Raw genomic sequence first — 20761 nt, 5'->3', positions numbered from 1 at the left:
AGGTTCTATTGACTTCCAGCTTCTGGCTGCTCCCAAGGGCTTCTGTCTCAGTGTCCAATTTCCTTTGCTTATAAGGATTTCAGCCATGTTGGATTAAGGCCCAACCTTATTCAGTTTGGGCACACCTTAATTAACAATGTCTTCAAAGGCTCTTTATATGAATGGGTTTGCACCCAAAGGACCAGGAACGTGCCTTTTGTAGGAGATGTGATTCAATCCCCAACATTCGTCAATTGTAATAAAGGTACCACACTAATGCAAAATGTTAACAATAGGGAAAACTGTGTGAGAGGGGGTATATGGGAACTCTGTACTTTATGATTTTTCTGTAAACCCACAATTGCTCTAATTTTAAAAAGTTACAAAATTAAGTACGTATATTAAAAAGTATCCTAACATTCTGTTTTAGGGTTTGAATTGCAAATATGTAATATGCAGTCTGTGTTTCTGTTTCCAAGGCCAATGATGTAAAATATAGCACTTTTTCTCCTAATCCTTCTCAAGCCAATGTTCCAAGTAGCCACCTTCAACAATTGGCATTAGTATGCTAGATAAAAATCTGTTTGCTCTGGGGCAAAAGAACACAAGCATCTGCTTTGCCATCAACTCCCCCACAAACTTTTCTTCCCTATGCTCTTGGCTAACAAGGGGAAAAAAGGATTCCTGTAAAATAAACAACACATCCATACCCCTGACAGCAGTCCACAGAAACAATCCAAACAGGCCTGAATCAGGGCAAACAGATTTTCCCTATACCTGAAGACATAAAAAAAAATTTTAAGGGTCAAATGCATAGAAAGGAAGTCACACAGAGATCTTTATTTGAATATAATGGAGCAAAAAATGCTCTTTTATTAATCTGATGTACATTAAATATCTTTGCAGTTGTTACATGATTTAGATATCTGGCATACAAAGGTATAGACACTTCCACATTTGATAGATTTATGCTGTACACAGACTCATCCCACAGAGCATGCCCTTCCACAAGGATACAGATGGTGGTCTCAGGATTTTAGTTAAAACACACTTGGTCAAAACATTTTGGCAATCGGGAAACTGACACAGAGAAGCATACCAGAAAGATGAGTTCATATCAGGACCGGCTGTACTTAAAACGCAAACTCCAGAAACCTGACAATTTATTGGGGTTTACACATGCAGCACATATATACAATACGATGGGGGTAACTGGACCATACATAGCAGGAGATCTTATAGAGCAGTAAAAACAGAAAACAACAAGAAGAAACCACACCCAAACACCAAACCCAGGACAGGACCATTGCCAAGAACTCATCGCAAAAGAGAGTGGGTTGTAGATTTAGCATGTGTCAAAATAGAAGCTCACTTGAAATATATTTACAGTATCTAGACATTAGCAAAGGACATACGATCTTGTAAAGATGTTCGTGGGCCAGAGTGAGAATATGTACCCGTATTTTGGATGCTAAGAAAGCATACATAAATCAAGAAAGAATATTTCTTTTCTCTTCTGTCTGATTTAGGACATAGATTAGGTACTATAAAGGTATAACAAGAAATGAAATTAAACCAGTCTGTCAAGCTGTATCTAGGCAGGCCTGGTGAATGTCAAAGGCAAGGAAGGAGTTTCTGTCTTGGACGTCTACCTGGGCATCAGAAGGAAGAATCTCTGTAACTCCAGGTTACTTAGTTTTGCTTGCACAGCATAAAATAGCCAAATTAGTGTACAGTCTCCCTGAGAAAACAATACCCATAGAAAGCCACGGATTCTCTGCACTGTTGGCCTATTTTGAGTCAATAAAATTCAGAAAGAAACCCTTTGTTTTTTGACACAAGGTGGAGCATGGTAAATCTTTCCTTCCCCTGTGGACAATGCCGACCCCCGAACCCACTCTGCTCAATTTGAGGACAAACATGGCGGCCTGTGCCTTATAGGTGGGAGGCCCATTATCCTTCAGGGCTTCAGATGGTGGCATGCTGGTAAATGCTTAACAACTGGCTGGGATGGGGTAGGGGTGGGTGCCCTGATTTGTATGTAGCATTTGTCTGTGGCCATGGTGTAAATATTAATATTTTTGCTATGGCCAGTTACAAGCTACAAATTGATGTCACTATATAATGCTGTGCTAGTGCATATATCTTCCCAGTCCCCCAGTTCAGTGACATCAGTTTGGGCTACAGAACCATAGCCATAAATGATCTCAAGAGCATAATAGTAAATAATAAAATAATAGTAAACTGTAGTCAAATAATTCAGAAGGGGAGAGATTTCAATATTTATTATCTTTTTATTTATTTTTAAAAATATTGCCTTTATTTTTAAGTATACTTTAATTGTAAACTTATAGTTTAATTTTTAATAATGACTGTGTTTAACAACTAGTATGCAAAATTTCTGAAACTTTAACAATGGGTTCTCGTAAACTGGTCTGAGCCTGTTTCAGCAGGTCACTGGCTTTAAATGACTTTAGGTCCTGCAAAGGGGCTCTGCCAGTCACTTCCCAGGGACCACGACGCTGCTTAGGACCCTGCACCCTTGCTTCTTGACAAGGTCAGCAGCAGTGTCAAACCTGTCGGAGGCTGAACAGAGGGCCAGAGGGCTGCTTTCTCCCGTGGCTCAGTGCACTCTCGGCTCTAAGAGGGGCATGAGTGTGGTAGGGTAGGCAGACGGCCACACCTTCTGCAATTTCAGCCTTGAAATCTGAAAGGAAGGCACGTGGCCTTTGGCATTAAGTAGGACCCTCTGCTGGCAAGGAGAGGTGTGTCTACCTCTTAGTGGTCAGTGAATTCTGAGAACATGGCTGGTGGCTTCCTGTTCTTCCAGGGCTGAAATGCTGAGCCCTTAGACTTCTACCCCACAGAAGGGCCCTGCTCAAATTTCCTGCCAGCCATGGCCATCCGATGATGCCATAGGAGTTGAGAAGCAGTTGGAGATCGAACTGCAAGCCCGCACTGCCCTCACTCCTTTGCCCACAGATCCATCCTCTGGGCCTGACGATCAGCACATTCTTTAGTCATGAGTGCACCACCAAGCTCTGTACCCTGCTGGGGTCAGCGAGAGGAGGACAGGAGGAAGCAGAGAAGGAAAAGGAAGGGAAGGAGTGTGTACGCTGGACGCTGGGAGGAGAGAGCTAGAGGGGAAAAGGAAATCGGGACTCTAAGAAGGAGGGGGGAGGAGGGTCCCTAACAACCACGCTTTCTTTGTTCGGCCTCCCTTCAGGTCACAGAGCCCCAGAAGTCCTTTGCAGCTTCCAGATACTTTGCCACTATCTGAAATGCACCAGCCATTACTACCTAGCTGGCTTATCTGCTGAGAGTTGAGAGGGGAAAAATTGCTCTAGGACATCTGCAAAGACAGTTTGACCCAACTGATCTTCAAAATCAGAAAGGAAACCCTCTGGGAGACTGAGAGCAGGGGAAGTGGCTGCAGTTGCGGGCCTTGCTGACTGTTCTGGAGGTAAATGACCAGCAGTGTCCACTTGGAACAGACTTCCCAGCCCCTCTCTTTTCAGGCCCCGAAAAGAATATACCCCTGAAGAAACTGGGACTTTAAAAATGAACATCTCTATAAAGAGGGGTCTATCCTTGCTGCTGATTTTTTTCCTTGAATAATATCTTAGTGCAGTTTCTTGCTGAGACATTAAAAAGTAGCATGTGTGTGGGGCCACTTTTCTTAGTAGTCTCTCCAACAAAGGCCAAGGAATTGAGGGGCTTTCTCCTTCTCTCAAAGGTATTCCCAATGACCAAGTAGTTTCTGAAGCACCTCCCACAGGCTATTCCTTGTTTTCAATTTGGAAAAATAACATTTTGTGTTTATGGGGATTCAGCCTGAAATGGAGATGTGTATAAGATTGTTTTTTCTTTTCTTTGCTACCTGTTTTCCCTGCCCACGTTTAAGTCCTGCAAGGAGTTAATGCTCTGTCTGCAGCTCACTGCCTCAAAACTTAGCACACAGAGGGGTGCTTGATACTTATTGAATAATCATATAAAATGACAAGAGACCAGTGAATGCTTCACCCTGCTCTTTTCTCCATCTGGCCCTTAAACAAGGGTCTAACCAGACCCATGAACTGTATCCTTGTTACTCACAATCCTGGGATTACAAAACTGGGTTGTTATTGTTGGAGGAAGACTGAAGGAAACCCTGGCAATGGTTCTGTGTCTGAGTGGTGACAGATGGTTGACAAGAGAAATGGTCAACATTAGAGCAAAGTTACGTTGCATAGAGAACTGTTACCCCAAGCCTGAAACAATGAAGGGACACACCATACATTTAGGACAGAGGGATACTTTTCTTTCATCTATATTACACAGATTACAAAAGAAGCTTCACTCAAAATACATACCTGGCAGAAAACAAAAACGGTAAGAAATGTATAGTGTAATTGAGAGTGCCCTATTGTGTAGACTTCATTGTTGCAACATGACTGACATGTTTTGTAGGTTTGGTAAATGGAATTAGTTTGGCATGATACGGGGTTAAAGGAAAGCCAGATATGCAGCCAAAGGCCCCTTATGAGCCAGCTGGTTCTCTTTCCATACTATAGGAGAAAGCAAATTTAGGTAATCCTGGTTTCGAGCCCTGATACATGAACAGGTGAAGTGTTTTGTTGGAGAAAGGAAAGGCCATTTTAAGGTTAAACAAAAAAATTAGAAAATATTATATTCTGTTTTGGCTGGCAGAGGGGATCAGGAGGTATTCCCATGGAATGCTTTTTAAATGAGTCCCAGGGTTTAAAAAGTCTCAACCATGCCCTAGTCAGAACCTTTTCAGTGGCTATCTGTGACACCCCACTCTTCCTCTACTTTCTGTCACTACATTTCTTTTCCCATCACCCCTTGGATATTGCAAGACATCTCAAAAAACAGCTAAGTAGTTTGGGGAACAAACCTGAACTCTGATTTGCTGAGATTTGTAAATGAAGGTACATTTGCCAAATTAGGTGAAATCACTAAAGAACTTTATTTCCGGAAGCCTAGGTCTCCATAAGACATAAACAGTCAAGAAAGCTGTAGGATGCAGTCTTTGTGATGATATCAGTCTTTTAACCCCCTATGTCTGGCAGGGTGGGTCCCTTTCCTGTCAGGTCACGGTAACCGTCCAACCAGCAATGACAGTGAGATCATGTTCAGGATTTTAAGAAGCTGGCGTCAAAACCCTGAAAACTATGTTCTCTGTCCTATTCCATGGGGGCTTTCCAAATAACATCCTGAAATCTTTTTATGCTTAATTCCCAATTTTTTGGTTTATAAACCCATTTAGTATTTGTTAAAAGGGGCTTACCATCAGGAGGAGGCAGATCATAAGATATTTTTATGAGAGTCCTCCAGAATCTTGGGGAACAAATTAGTCTCACTCCTTTTCTCTACAGATGGGAAAACTGAGGACCAGAGATGCTAAATGCCTTATACCTGGGGGAAAGAACTGGTCCTAGCTATTGGCCAGTGGTAGAGCCTGGGCTGCTGCCCATGGATCTTCTCTCCCACATTAGCACTAGAGAAGTAAGATGATCCTTGGCTTCTGGGTTTGGCTGCCAAATCAGCAGGACTGAATATGAGTTGGGTGCCTGAAGACCCAGTCACTGGGGTGTAACTTAATACAGGATCTACGGTTTGGATTTTTTTTTTTTTTTAACCTACAGAGAAGACCCAGTGATAGTAATGGGATTTGGAAGAATTATGGGAATTTTGGATAAAAAAGTAGTTAGAAATAAAGGAGCAGTGGGGTTGACGGGTTCCTAGGCTTTCATATTTGTACATGCTCTCATTTTTGCTTCTAATTTAGATGACATGAGATGCTGGCTGTGCGTCTATGGGCCAGTGGCCTGCGACATTCATAGAACTGAGAGTTTCCGCTTATCTCACGCTGATCTTAATCTCCAGCTAAATCCAGAACAAGTTAGACAGGCCACACCACATAGTTTGGACACAACTTGAGAGGTCTCATAGAGAGCTGAGGAAAGAACAATGTGAGGGAGTCAGAGAGAAGGGCACCAAGGTGGAAAAGGTGGTGACCAAGAAGGTTTGTGGCCACAGATCGTCCAGGAGATTAGAAGAGATCCCTCTTGGGCCACCGTGGAGGATTGGATTCTGTGGCTAGAAGGTCAGGCATGGTCCTCGTGCAGGGGTGCATGGTGGGAGGTCTCATGAAAGGGGTGCTGCCCCAACCTAGCATTCAAACACAATTCCACGTAAACTGTGTTCTGCAGCTGGGGAGATGTTGAAAGAGAAGAGACAGGGGCACCCATGCCCATTTCTATTTCTCTCTTGAATGAGTTGATTGAGAGATACATCTTACTTTTGCAGTTACTTCTGCACTGATTACATTCAACTGAAATAGCTGCTCCAGTCCCCAAGGAGGTGTTTTTTTAGGAAGACAAATCACAGAGTAGATAGGTGGGGAAACGAAAGTACATAGGAAAGAAGAAGAATTTCTTGGGTTGTTTGATCACTGTCAGAAATGAGAACAAGTGCAGTTACTTTCCCTGCTCATTGTTAGCCTTCAATTACCTCTTGTCTAGCCGTTCGTGATTTGCCTTCTTCCTGCCACCTCTGCAGTGTTTGGTTGGAGTTGTCCTGATATTTCTGGCGCTGAGCATGTATCTCCTGGGAACCGCGCTCTTCCTGGCCGCCCTCCCCCACCGCTGCCTCTCTACGGACCTGAATTACACGGGGCGGGGAGTCGATTAATGGCTTACATTAATGAAAGAAGCTTTTCACAGGGTCTGGATTCTGCTGTGGGAGCTCCAGGAGGGATCATTAGGAAGGGGAGGGGGAGGCAGAGCAGCCTCTGTGCATCAGACGTCTTTGGATGTAATAATTATTGAAAACAAAGGCTCCTGGAGGCCCCAGGGCTGTGCCTCTGCTGGAAATGCCTCTAATAAGTAACAAGGATGACCCTCTAACAAGACTGGAGAGTTAAAGAAGGGAGCTTGTTTAAGTATGGAATTTATTCCTGGTTGCTGGCCATGCTGCAACTCTCCCTGGAAGCGTCTGATTTCAAAGGAGCTGTGGACAAGCCTGGGGGAGGGGACGGCCGGAGAGGTGAGAGGGTCACGAAGTTGACAGCTGGCCGTGGGAATGCGCTGCGGACGCCCCTCTTCCAGGCCCAGGCGGATTCCGGAGGTGAAATGAGCAGCTGGTCGCCGGGAGATGCGGCCGGCGGCTGCCAGAGGCCCGGCAGGAGGAAAGACTGGGCTGTGATTTTCACACGAAGCCGGCGGCCGGGAGCGCGGCCTGGGCAGGGCACCGCCTGGAGCCACCGAGAGCGCCCGCTCCCCTCCGGGAGGAGGTCCCCTCCAGGTGCCATTCCCAAAGGGCTTTAAAAGTGAACTTCCTCCCACCCTGCAGTTTACAACTATGTAAATGAGGGACTCTTGACAAGGAGTCCACGAGTTTAAAATGAAATTCAAAAAAACATTATTCTTGTGGGGATGTGTTGGTGCAGGTGTGATATATTTAGTAAATAACGCACAGTACAGGGTGGCCTTAGTACGGGGTCCGTGGTTTTCACCTGATTGGCAAAGGGGTCCCTGGAGCAAAAAAAAAAGTTAAGAACCCCTGCTTTAAATGTTGACTGACAGTCTCTCGACAATAGACAGTCTCGATAATAGACAGAATCAGGTAGGCAGAAATAGTTTTTAGGAAGTGGCTTTCTTTTCCTGCATTTGCTCCCCGCCCGATCAATGGCAGCTGCCTGGGGACACACGGGGTCAGGAGAGCCCTCTGATTTTCCCCCACGCAAAGCCACAAGCGCAGCCACTGTTGCGGTCCTTTTTCCTCGTGTCTTTCAGAAGTTTAAGTGGTTTTCTGACAGAGAGCCTGCTTACACAGCTAACTGAAGAGCCTTCATTTTCTGTTCAGCAGAGTCACCTTAATCGTCCTATCTAAAAGAGCCCCACCCAGCTCTGCTGAGTACCACATGGTTTTCTTTGAAAGGCCCTGCTGTAACAGCGAGAAGTGCTGGGTGTCCTTTTCTAAGTAAACAGGAAATGTCACTCTGTTTAAAAAAAAAATTCCCTCTCCTCAGCACAAATGCAAAAATATGCCAACTTATATTTTCTGGTAGTGTTGAATTAGCAGCAGGGTCTATTTCTTACATAAGCACAGTCCTCTTAGCCTCTAAAGTCTTCAATGTGCAATGTGTCAGGGAGGCCTGGCTGACTTAGGAACGTTTTAGAAATGCCTCCAGCGGCTTGGGGGAGGCAGTCACACATCATGATCAGGAAAGATAATAATGCATGAAAAGAAAATCTGTGCAAAATCACATTGAACGGGCAAGATTGTATGCATCTACATTTTAGTCACAGCTCAGAGTTTGTGTTCTGTTAATTGACCACCTTTCTATGTATGAAAAAGCTGACCTTTGAACCAGTCAGGAGAATTGACACACGGCAGGACAAAGAAACACGATGGATGGCTTTTTACCCCAGTTACATCAGAACCTGGGTTCGTGTGTCCGGCAGGCGCAGTCCCACCAATCCTCCACACACGAGCACAGTAGAAGCCAGCAGGATGGGGATTGCTTTGGTGATGCTGACAAGGGAGCCGAATATTAAGTTTCCAAGGACGGCTGCTGCTTTGCATAGAGCATTCAAGAAGCCAAAGCCTGTTGCCCTGCAAAGTAAAGAGATGGACAAGGTTGAAAAAGTGCTTTCCAAGAGTGCACTCCTACACAAATGTCCTGTAATTTCCCAGAGATCTTCAAGTCGATTGTTGTGTATACCGTTGGAGCAAAAGATTAAATGCTTGTTAGCAAAGCTGGGAGTAGAGAACCCCAGCTGTTGATCTTGTTCTTCCAACCCTTTGTTGACTTTTTCACCACATGTTGTTTCATATTCTGCCCAAGGATTCCACTGACCATGAATAGAAAGAGAAAACAAATTTCAGGGAGTAAGAAAAGCAGCCTCTCTCTTGGTCCAATGGAACTGGAAGAAAGTCTTTTGTTTATTTAGTTTAAAAAATTTTATTGTGGTAACATACATAACAACAAACAGTTTCCCATTTTAACCACTTTCAAATGTACAATTCGGTGGCATTGATTACATTCACAATGTTGTGCTACCATCACCACCATCCCTCACTAAACCCTTGTCAACAACCCAAACACAAACTCTCATTAAGCATTAACTTCCCATTCCCACTCCTGCCAGCCCCTGGTAATAACCTGTAATCTGCTCTCTGTGCATGTAGTATTTGCTTATTTGAGGTATTTTGAATAAGTGAGAGCCTACAATATTTGTCCTTTCGTGTCAGGCTTATTTCATTTGACATGATGTCTTCAAGGTTCATCTACGTTGTAGCACACATCAGAACAAACAAGGGTCTTTTAAAAATTTTTCAATCTTATTCCATTTGCCATTCTCTAAAAAGGAGTCATGGCACACAGTCCATGAGAGAGACGCAGGCCACTTCCACTCAGTGTTACTGAGTCTGACTGTTGCCTCTGACACCAGACAAGGTGTGGCGAGGACAAGATATGGAAACTGAATAGCAACTCATCTCTTTACAAGAGTCACCTACTATTTTGTTTTGTGAATTCTCATAAATTCAGAATCGGACCTGTTTAAAGGCAATTTAAATCTCTTTTACATATCATAAAAATGTATGATAATATATTTCTTTGGATTTATTCTACTCCCCATTTCTGTCCACTAGCTTAATAGGGAAGTCACGGAAACACCGAGTGGCTATGTCCTAGCGAGGCCCTCACCTCTGCCTCCTCCGCCATTTCTATTATGTGCAGATGTTTCAGTATGTTTCCCTTGCAGGGGAGATGTCAGGTCTAATGAAAAGGACTGACCATAACTTAAATTCAGGAAAAACAGTCCAGCTGCCTGCCAGTGTGGGACATCTCAGTGGCAGGGCCCCTTCCTCCTGGGGTTGTATAAATATTCAACACTCAGATAGCACAGGGTCACTCATCTCTTTGGTGAGCAGGGCCACTGACCCTGACTTGAGCAGTTGGCCTCCCTGGAAGACTGGCCATGATGGGATCTCTTTCCCTGCTCTTTTGGACCCTTTGTGCTGTGTAGGAAATAAGTGGCTATTTGCTGGAAGTTTCTGTTGTGCCTCAGGCTGTATTCCCTCAATACATCATATAGCAACTCGCTCCACAGGCAGAAACTGAGTACTGAGCTGGGCAGACCATGAATGAGCTAATTTAACATTTCTTATGTTCCCATAATAGTTCTGTGTAGGCAAGTAAGTCCAAGAAAATATTGCAGAAGAAAATCAGATTGTGGGCCTAGAGCAGATCTTGCTTAATGTCTTTGCTGGCATTTTGGATGTGCAGATATGTAAGTAAGACACATCCTGTTTCTTAAGACATTCTTTGGAAAAGAAAAATTTCACTCTCTTTACTTTATGTGTGCTGAATGTGATTGTACTGTGGTCTTACAGGGAGGAAACTTAATTTTATTCATGAGAGTACATCACATCACTGATCTAAATAACATGAATTTCCTTCTGTCTTTATGCCAGCTCACTCTTTTTCATTTCTCATCCAATATCTGTGTATGTTACACTGGGATACTTGTTTCCCAGAGGGAAACGTATCTTCTATGATGTAAAATGTGGCAGTTAGCACACAGTTCCTTGGACTGATTTGCTGATATGTAAGTGTGTGTGTGATTTCCATGGACAACTCACAACAGCTACTTATCACTACCTATGCTACTCCTAGTGATATTTTCTACAATATATGAGCATCTTGTAACCCAAGATATGTTCCATGGCCATTATCTAGTAATTTCTCTTTCTCACCATAGAAAAGGAATGCACACCCCTCCTTGAACTGTATGAACTGAAGCTGTAAGTACAGGGCCAAAGAGTTCACTGGTCAGAAGAGACCTAATAAAGGGCAGCCAAGGTGACTTTCCTTTTGGCATTGACACCTAGAAAGAAGAATGAAAGGATCCTGAAGTGTGGCAAAGCCGGCAGCAGTTTGGGAGTTAGATGGGGTGTAATGGAATCTCTGAGTGAGAGCAAGGGGAACTTCTTGAGAAGGTAAGATAATTCTGTATCCTTTTTCTTGTATGTATGTTTGTATGTCTGTATATATTTGTATATTGGTTTGTTTCAAAAGTAAGACCCTAGAAAGAACCACCCGAAAGATAAGGAAACGATATACCGACAACTGTTCTAAAAATAAAATTGAGGCTACGTGTTGGGCACCAAAGGAGGCTCAAGAAGATCGATGCCCTCACCACCTCCCTTACCCTCCAAAGAGAAGATGTCGGGGGGCTGAGCTCTCTTTTTCCCTTTTTCTTTTTAACTCTACATCTTAATTCTTTGATCTAGAATCATAAACTACCAAATATATATTATGGTGGTAAGATAAGCAGCAGCATCCTGGGAAAGATGACTAGTGTGTATGTTGCTGATAAGAGAAAGAGGCAAACATCCTTCTGTCACGAAGTCTCAGTGATGAAACTGCAGAATGACCCACATAGGATTTACATCTGTGTTAAAGTAGCCATATTCTCCTGAGCTATAAACATTTAGTACAACTTAGAGTAGGGTATACAATATGGGTACCTATCTCCTTTCGTCACTGAAACTAACCGAAGTGTGAACAACTTCCTGAGATTTCTGGGCAGCATTAAGATACATAAAGAGCATCTGGTGTCTGCAGCCTCTAAAAAAGATCAAATCCTTATTTCCTAAGAATCTCTCTTTTCATTTCCAAAGTAGAGGCAATTCTTTAGATGAACACCTGGTGTGGATGCAAAGCATACAGTTTCCTTACATTAGTATTGGCATTTGCGAAAACGTGGCTGCCCTTTCTTTGGATAAGTAAATTTTTTCTTCAGATATTTGCAGCTGGAGGGTAGTGATTTTCAAGGCACAGCTGGATTAAGAAAATCCTGCACAAAGTGACTGTCCTTTGGGGTTATGTGTTTATAAAGAAAGCAAGCTCTTATTTATTCTCTTGCTCTTACTTAGAGGAAGGCCATTCACTTCTGCAGACCTGCAAGGGACAAGTCACCTGTGCTTATAAAGCCCTTTGAGGGTGGGAAGCTCAGCAGCTGATTTCTCAGCCTCTGTAGGACAAGTTAGTCCTTCTCGTAGACCAAAGACTTTCACGCTTTTTCAGAACCAACAAGCAACAAAGGGAGAGAATGAAATGATCTATTATCACTTACAAGCTCCACCCCTTGCCCTCCGTCTCTCTCGCCTGAATCCTTTGTTCTCAATTCTTGCTCAACCCATTTATCTAAATCTTTTAAATGTAAATTTTTTCTCCAAACAGCACCCTGTGCAGCCCAGTTTCCCATTCCATTAAGGCGCTCTCCTTCCCGTACCACTGACTCCCTCTGCCTGGAGAATGTGTGCCGCAGGTACAGGAGCTGGGTGACTGCAACCCTGAGGCTCAGCTGCGTGGGGCCGAGGCCCCCAGGGTGCCCCTCCCTGCAGGTGCACTGTGGCTCCTTCTCTGGCACCATCACGATATAGTAGATTCTAGTTCATTTATAAATACCATTTTTAAACTTAGTTTTGCGGCAGGTTAGTATAGGGAAAGAGGGAAGGTGAGTCACAGCTGGGACCCAGCAGAGAACATGGCGGGTGGGACCATGCCCAGAAGCCCCCTGAGGGGAGGCGGCTACTAAGAACCAAGTCGGAAAGACCCCCGAGCTCCTGGGCTCAGGAGAAAGCCCCTGATTACTCCAAACAGGCCTCCCTATTGGTCCTGGAGGACTCCATGCAGAACTGCCTCCTCATTGGTCCCCTGAGAGCTAAAAGGTGGGGCTCATAAGGCAACCAATTACAACAGCAAACAGCTGGGGCCCCTCCCCAACATTAGGAAGGGAGGGGGGGAAAGCCTTAAAAGGCTCACCCCACGCCTGCATCCGCCAGGGATGTGTACTATCTCTTTTCTTGTTTCTTTTTATTTTTTAAAAAAATTTTAAAAGATTTATTTTATTTCTTTCTCTCCCCTTCCACCCCCCCCCCCCACCCTCCCCCAGTTGCCTGCTGTCTGTGTCCATTTGCTGTGTGTTCTTCTGTGACCGCTTCTATCCTTGTCAGGGCACCGGGAATCTGTGTCTCTTTTTGTTTCATCATCTTGTTGTGTCAGCTCTCCGTGTGTGTGTTGCCACTCCTGGGCAGGCTGCACTTTCTTTGTGCTGGGCGGCTCTCCTTATGGGGCGCACTCCTTGTGTATGGGGCTCCCCTATGCAGGGGACACCCCTTTGTGGCAGGGCACTCCTTGCACAAATCAGCACTGCGCGTGGGCCAGCTCCATACTGGCCAAGGAGGCCCTGGGTTTGACCCGTGGACCTCTTGTGTAGTAGGCGGACGCCCTATCCTTTGGGCCAAGTCCGCTTCCCTTTTCTTGTTTCTTAATAAGCTCTTTATTCCCTTACCTACCTTATGGCGTGGCCTTAAATTCCTTTACGCGACATGACACAGCCAGGAACCTGGAAACCTGGGCTGTTCCTTAACATGTCCTGCCTCTTCCTCGTCTTGGTTTTCTGACTTAGGGCAGTGCTGGTCGTGGTTCTCGAAGCCCGTGGGGAGAAGCCAGGGGTATGGAATAACGGCCGTACGTAGGGTAGGGCCTGGCACTGTTTTGGACATTGGCTGAACTATTTGCCCCATTGAGTGATGCAATTATTACAGTGAAAACATAAATGTTATATTTTAAAAAGAACAGAAAAGGTGTAGATCCAGACTCAGCTCATGGAATTTACCTCTTTTGGGTAAAATGTGAGCATTCTACTTTGCTTAGTCTAAACTTGTAGAAGGGAACATTTTCTGTACAACTCAGTCAAATCAGAGAAATCATAGATGGGAGTTAGGAAAGGAATACTCAGGACTCGGCAGGGGGCATTGTGGAAAGTACAGGTAATCCTTACATTAGGAATACATTGTGACCCAAAGATACATCTGTTATTTGGTTATATGACAGAGAGGATTTCATTTCTCTCACAGAAACAGTATTACAAACAATGGCAAGGTTCCCAGGTTAACCCAAAAAGCTATTTTAACACTGAATTTGAGCTTTCAGACTTCAAGGGTAATTGCACTAGAGTCTCTTTTAGCATTTGTCTAATAAGCAAATTTGTCTTTAATACAGCCCTAGTTTATACATTCTCCTACCCACATGTTCATTTAACAGTCATTCATTAAGCATTTATTATATGCCCAGCCCTGCACCAGGTACCAGGGGCCTAAAGATGAATAAGAAGTCCCTGTTTGTAGTAAGATGCACATGAAGAGATGATAACACCACGTGGTAAGTACAGTGATGAAGAGACCACAGGGTCTGATGGGGGCCAGGGGATGGGCAGTGCTGGGGGACGGAGGGTAGCTGAGGAAAGGCTTCTCAGAGGGGGATGAGAGGAGAATTGGCCTGTAAGGAAGAGAAGAGTTTTCCAGACAAACAATGGAATGTGGACAGGGATGTCTTCTGACTCCCACCACCACCTCCCCCTGGTACCCCACTCAGGTCTGCCCGAGTTAGCTCAGTGGATAGGGGCATCTTCCGCAAAGGTTTTTCAAGTAACATAGCAGACTGCTTACCTCCATCCCCTACACAAGTCCCCGGTGTCCTCATGCAGCTGTTCTCAGCCTGAGCTGAGGATAGCAATCTGATTGAACTAAGATGCACACTGTATAACCATGCCCTCACCCAGCGGTGCTCAGCCCTCAGTACATCAGAATTTCCCAGGGACTTTTTAAAACAGAGCTGTGTGCCGATACTGATGCCCAGGCCACACCGACAGAGATTCTGATTTTATTGTTCTACTAGGGGCCCAAGCATTGGTGTCTTTTAGAAACTCTCTGGGATTTAAGGCATATCCATCTGTGAACGCTGCAGTCTTTAAATTGGTTTGGCTTTACTATTACACATTAAAGGAAATTACAAAAGCAAAATATTCACCACCATCCCCAACAACAAATAGTTTTCATTTCTGAATTCCCTACATCCATATTTTTAAAATCATAAGGTCTATACAATTTTGCACCTTCTGCTTTTTTCAATCATTAATATAACTGTTTGCCCCATGTTGTTTATATTTTATTTAAAACAAAATGGTTTAGCATATAATCATTATTTCTGTAACCACACTGTTGGGTAATTAAGATGTACTCAAATTTGGTGTAACATAAATGATATTGCAATTAATCCCTTAACACTTTTCTGAGAAACTACTGAACTGTTTTCCATAGTGGCTGTACCATTTTACATTCTCACCAGCAATGCACAAGAGTTTCTATTTCTCTACATCCTTGCCAGTATCTGACATTTTCCATTTTTAATAATAGCATCCTAGTGGGTGTGAAGTCCTATCTCATTGTGATTTTGGCCAGCTGGCCTTCTAAAAGGACCTATTCCCAGGTCTCTAAACTAGAACCACTTGGAGGGTAGGTGGGGTGTCTGTGTTGGAGTGGCTGCATGGACTCAGACGTCTGGGTTTGAGCTCAGTGATCCAGGGCAAGTTTCTTGACCTCTCTGTCCCTCCTTTGCCCTACCTCTTAGGGTTGGAATGAGGATTAAATAAGATTAAATGAGATAAGCTAAAACACTTAGCATGGTACCCAACGATCTTTCATTTTACAAGTTAGTAAACCAAGGCCCAGAATGGTTAAAGGACTTTTCTAAAAAACGCCAACTTTGTATTAATCAGAGTTTTCTAAGGAAACAGAACTGACAGAAGAGATCTGTAAATAGTATGAGATTTTATAAAATTGTCTCATGGCACTGTGGGTATGTACAAGTTCAAATTCCACAGGGCAGGTTGCAGGCCAGGGGCTCCAACGAAGGTCCCCAGGAGACGTTAGTTGTCTGAAGTAGAGATGAGATTTCTCTCTCTGAATGCTGAAATCACTTCTCCTTTTAAGGCCTTCACCAGAGACATCATTCAATGCTTATGGCAATCTCCTCAGTTGATTGTAGATGTAACCAGCCATCTGTGCAATCAACTGACTGAAGTCCATGAAATGCCCTTGTATTACAAGTAGCCTATTGCTTGCTTGGCCAAACAACTGGGCACCATTACCTGGCTGAGTTGACTCAATAGCCTAACCATCAGTTACCTAGCTATTTTCTTGCAGGGACTGCACCTAAATTGTCTCCTGATTCCTAGTTCAGTGCTCTTTCCTCTACATTGTTGATGGAGTTGGGGAAGAAGAGGAGGAAATGGGTCTGTATGGGGAAGGGAGAGCTGACAGCAAAAGGATCTGGGGTCACAGGCTGTGGATACCAGAAGTAGAAGAGGGACACAGAATGGAAGCACATGTTACCTTACGCACATTTGTCCCAAATAGCTTACTTTGGAGAGTGCGAAACTTAAACCCACACATGGAGGAAGAAACTGTAGCTCACAACCAACTGCATTTAAAAAAGCATATTTCATTCATTCATTCAACAAATACTTAATGTGTACCTACTACATGCCTGGAGTTTTGGTAGCAAATAAAGAAAACAAAGCCTCTGTCCTCAAGGAGCTCTCATTCTAGTGGGTGACAGATAATAAGCAAATAAACATACAACACAATGTCCAGTTATTATATGGTCATGGCAGTTTTTTTAAAAAAAATACTTCAGTATAAACAATATGATAAGGAAGTGGTCTCTAATCTACTGATAGAATTGAAAGCACATTAATAAGAAATCAACATGCCAGGAATGGTTCTTTAGCTCTTCAAATATCAATTCAGAAATCTTATATGAGAAGGTTTGTTAATAAACAGGGTGATAATATGAGTGGTATTCGAGATATGCAATTGATCAGAAAGAATACTCTGCCTTTGGCATAATGGGAGGTCCAAGGATCTTCCAAACTCAGCAACCTGTGGAATGTTACTCTTGGGGTACACTCGAGAGCCCAGCTGGTCCTGCACCCTAGCACTGAAAGGAGGACTTTGTTGCCTGACAGACCAGAAAGCCTGTGGTCTTGCTATCAAAATATCATTCTTTTCAGGACCCTTTCATGGAAGGCCTAGTTTAGTACTCAACAGCAGAGAGATTTGGACTTCCTTGGAGCTCAAGAACAGGCTGTTTTTGTGCCTGTTTCACACTTGGCAAAATTTGCTTCCATTGTAATACACCATCTGGTGGCAAGGTTGTGGGAGAAGGGACCATAAGGAACTATTAGTCTTCCTTCCCTCTCCCCACTTCTAATTGCCAGACACCATTGGCACTTATGAAAAGAATCTATTTGCTGAATGACCAAAGAGGCTTAGGTCACATAAAATATAAATATACATAATAGAATGATAAGGCCTATAAAGGAAGGAAGTAAATCAGGGTAAAAGGCCATGAATGGAATGTATTGCGTAGGTTGGTTAGGGAGGCCAGTTGAATGAAAGATTCCTTCATTTAAAAAAATACAGATGTAGAATGTATCCAACAAAGAATGAAGAAATTACTGTCATGGAATACCAAATAATGATGAAAAGGAGAATTCTAGAGCTAGAGAAGACCTGAGATACTACTTATTTCAGTCTCCTCATTTTATATCTCAACCAACTGATACACAGTTATGCTGAGTGGTTTCCTTGAGGTTATGCAACTGATTCATAGGAGATCCAGGATTCCAGACCTATAGGTTTGAGCACCGGGAGGGAATTGAAGAACTTTCTCTGTCTAAACAAGAATAGTCCAAAGAAAAGGGGCTTAGGCTGGTTAATTTCAGGCAAATGTTTTGATTTTAGCTCATCAAGGAGAAGGACCATCCCAGAGTTAGGTGACATCAGCTGCCCAGGCCTAGCAGGAAATTGCTGATGTGAACAATCAGGGTTTTGCTTTCAAAACCTTTCTGAGCTCATGTCTGAAACTATGCATGCATAAGGGGGAAAGGAAGAGGTGAGTGACCAGACAAAGACAAGTGCATGTGCTGAAGAATACCCATGAGAGGGTCCTGCTGGGCGTAGGGAGTCTGTATAGAATTGGGGGCCAACAGAAAGAGCCTGGGCTGTATTATTTACCCATGTGGGACTCCTTGGCCCTGCGCCCCAGGGAGGGGGATAAAAATGGGCACTGGATCTTAAGGACACAGGAAGTGTCAGAACTGCAGCTCTGCCATGTCCACAAAGTGGCAGCAGGAAGTCAGGTCCTGGATGCAGAAGAACACACAGGCTAAAACTGAGAACCCAAATGAGCCAGAGCATATGGTCTTCTATACCACATGGGCTATTTCTGACTTTTGGGAGGTTTAAAACCTTGACAGCAAAGATGAAGAAAAAGAAGAGACATGAAAGGTGGGGCAGGGCATTTGTGAGTAAATCCAGGTCAACCTGTTATTAAACAGTCATTACTCTTTGAAGAGTCCAAGAGATGAGGAAAAATAAATTTAAAAAAAAATCACAGTTAGTGTATAAGTGCTTAAGGGATGGATTAGCTCTGAATGAACCAGATAAATGGAATGAAGCTTCTCTTGTTGGAGTCTCCCAGTCCTCTTCCTAACGAGGTTCAAAATCAGATTGGGTGGTAACAGGTCCTGGGAGTGGAGAAATGATAGGAAAACCATGAAATGGTTTGGTTTAAACGGTGGGAGTTTATTTGCTCGTGGTTTTGAGGATAGGAAAATGTTCAAATCAAGGCATCATCAAGGGGATGCTTTCTCTCTGAAGACTGTGGCATTCATGCTGCCCATGAGCCTTGGTTTCTCTGTCACATGGCAAGGCACATGTTGGCATCACCTGTTCTCTTCTTTCTCTTCGGAGTTCCGTTTCAGCTTTTTGCTTCCTGTAGATTTCTCTCTGTATGAATTTCTTTCTCCTAAAAAGGACTGCAGTAATAGGATTAAGACCCATCCTGATGGAGGTAGGACGCACCTTAACTGAAGTAACTTCATCAAAAGGTCCTACTTACATTGGATTTACACCCGTAGGAATGGATTAAATTTAAGAACATGATTTTTCTGGGGTATATATAGCTTCAAACCACACCAGCTACTTCAGAACACTGAGGGGTCAGCTCTAAGGCTGGCTATTTTTCCAACCACCTTCAGGCAACAGTTGCAGAGGAGTCTTAAAGAGGCAATACCTATTTTTTCTCCTTTCTCTTTCTATTTCCCATGTGGGAGCAAAAATAGTTCGGAAAAGTCACAAATTGACAGCTTCAGTTCTCAACAAAAACAATAAAACAACCTAACAATCCTAGAGGACTGGGAGAACTAGACTTCCAGAGTTATAACAATACAATACTCAGAATTTATAGCTCTCAACAAAAAAATGACAAAACACAAAGAACCTGGAAAGTATGGCCCATTCACAGGAAAAAAAGAATATGTCAGAAACCATCTCTCAGGAGGATCAGACATTGAAACTATTAGTCAATGACCTTAATTCAACTCTTGAATATATTCAGTGAGCTAAAGGATGCATATACAAAGAATTAAAGGAAATTAGGAAAACATTGCACAAAATAAAGAGGTAGAAATTATAAAAAGGAAACAAACAGAAATTTTGGAGCTGCAAAGTACAGTGACTGAAATGAAAAACTCATTAGACAGATTCAGCTGCAGATTTGAACGGCAGAAAGAATGATCAGCAAACTTAAAGACAAGAAAATTGAAACTATTCAGTGTGATGAGGAGAAAGAAAAAATAACGAAGAAATATAAACAGAGTCTGAGGGACCTGTGGGTCATCATCAAGAGTACTAACACATGCATCACTGGAATCTCAGAAAGATGAGAGAGAGAAATGGGCAGAAAAAATATTTGAAGGAATAATGGTTGAAAACTTCCCAAATAGCAGATGTCTCATCAGAAATCATGGGGGCCATAAGACAGTGAGATGGCATATTTAAAGTGTTAAAAAAGCTGCCAACTGAGATTCTATATCAAGTAAGATTATCTTTTAAAAAAGACAGAAAAATTAAGACATTGATAGATGAACAAAATCTTTGAAAGTTCATTACCATGGGAAGCAGACCTGGCCCAGTGGTTAGGGCGTCCGTCTACCACATGGGAGGTCCACGGTTCAAACCCCAGGCCTCCTTGACCCGTGTGGAGCTGGCCTACGTGCAGTGCTGATGAATGCAAGGAGTGCCATGCCACGCAGGGGTGTCCCTGTGTAGGGAGCCCCACACGCAAGGAGTGCACCCCATAAGGAGAGTTGCCCAGCGCAAAAGAAAGTTCAACCTGCCCAGGAATGGCACCACACACATGGAGAGCTGACGCAACAAGATGATGCAACAAAAAGAAACACAGATTCCCGTGCCGCTGACAGCAACAGAAGCGGACAAAGAAGAACACGCAGCAAACAGACACAGAGAACAGACAACTTGGGGGCAGAGGGAAAGGGAGAGAAATAAATAAATAAATAAATCTCTAAAAAAAGAAAGTTCATTACCAGAAGACTTGCCCTATAAGAAATACTAAAGGGAGTTCTTAGGCTGAAATTAAAGAACATTTTAAACATCAACTCAAAGCCATAAGGAGAAATAAAGAACATTGGTAAAGGTAAATACATAGGTAAATAAAAAACTATATTATTGATATTACTATATTTTTGGTTTGTAACTACTCCTCCCCCATGTGACTTAACTGGCAAATATAAAAAAATAACATTTAAAATCTATATTAATGGGTGTACAGTGTATAAAGAAGTAACCTGAAGAGGAGGGATGGAGATGTATAGGAGTAGAGAGTTTGTATAACACTGAAACTAGTTTAGTACTAGTTGAATGAGTTGTTATTAGTTTAAGATGTTAACTGTAATTACAAAGGTAACCCCTAAGAAAATAACTAAAAAATTTGGAGAAAAAATAAGAAGAAGAGCATCAAAATGGTACACTACAAAATAGGAACTAAATACAA

At 43.1% G+C, this 20761-nt stretch overlaps 1 protein-coding gene and 1 long non-coding RNA gene across 2 annotated transcripts in view; one reads left to right on the top strand and one right to left on the bottom strand.

Annotated features, from left to right (window-relative positions):
- Window positions 1-817: 817 nt before the first annotated feature.
- Window positions 818-20761, bottom strand: part of SV2C (synaptic vesicle glycoprotein 2C) — a 300901-nt gene continuing 280957 nt past the window's right edge. The window contains exon 13 of the mRNA XM_058275057.2: window positions 818-8601. Coding sequence (XP_058131040.1) covers window positions 8418-8601 — 184 coding nt within the window. The 3' untranslated portion in view covers window positions 818-8417. The remainder of the gene's footprint in view (window positions 8602-20761) is intronic.
- LOC111766069 (uncharacterized) lies at window positions 6000-14218 on the top strand. The gene is made up of 3 exons (XR_002798230.3): window positions 6000-6088; window positions 10885-10992; window positions 14138-14218. It is a non-coding gene; the product is annotated as an uncharacterized lncRNA (long non-coding RNA).

Source organism: Dasypus novemcinctus, chromosome 2 (assembly GCF_030445035.2).
Source record: "Dasypus novemcinctus isolate mDasNov1 chromosome 2, mDasNov1.1.hap2, whole genome shotgun sequence".
NCBI lineage: Eukaryota > Metazoa > Chordata > Mammalia > Cingulata > Dasypodidae > Dasypus > Dasypus novemcinctus.
This window is presented reverse-complemented; position numbering and strand designations above follow the sequence as displayed.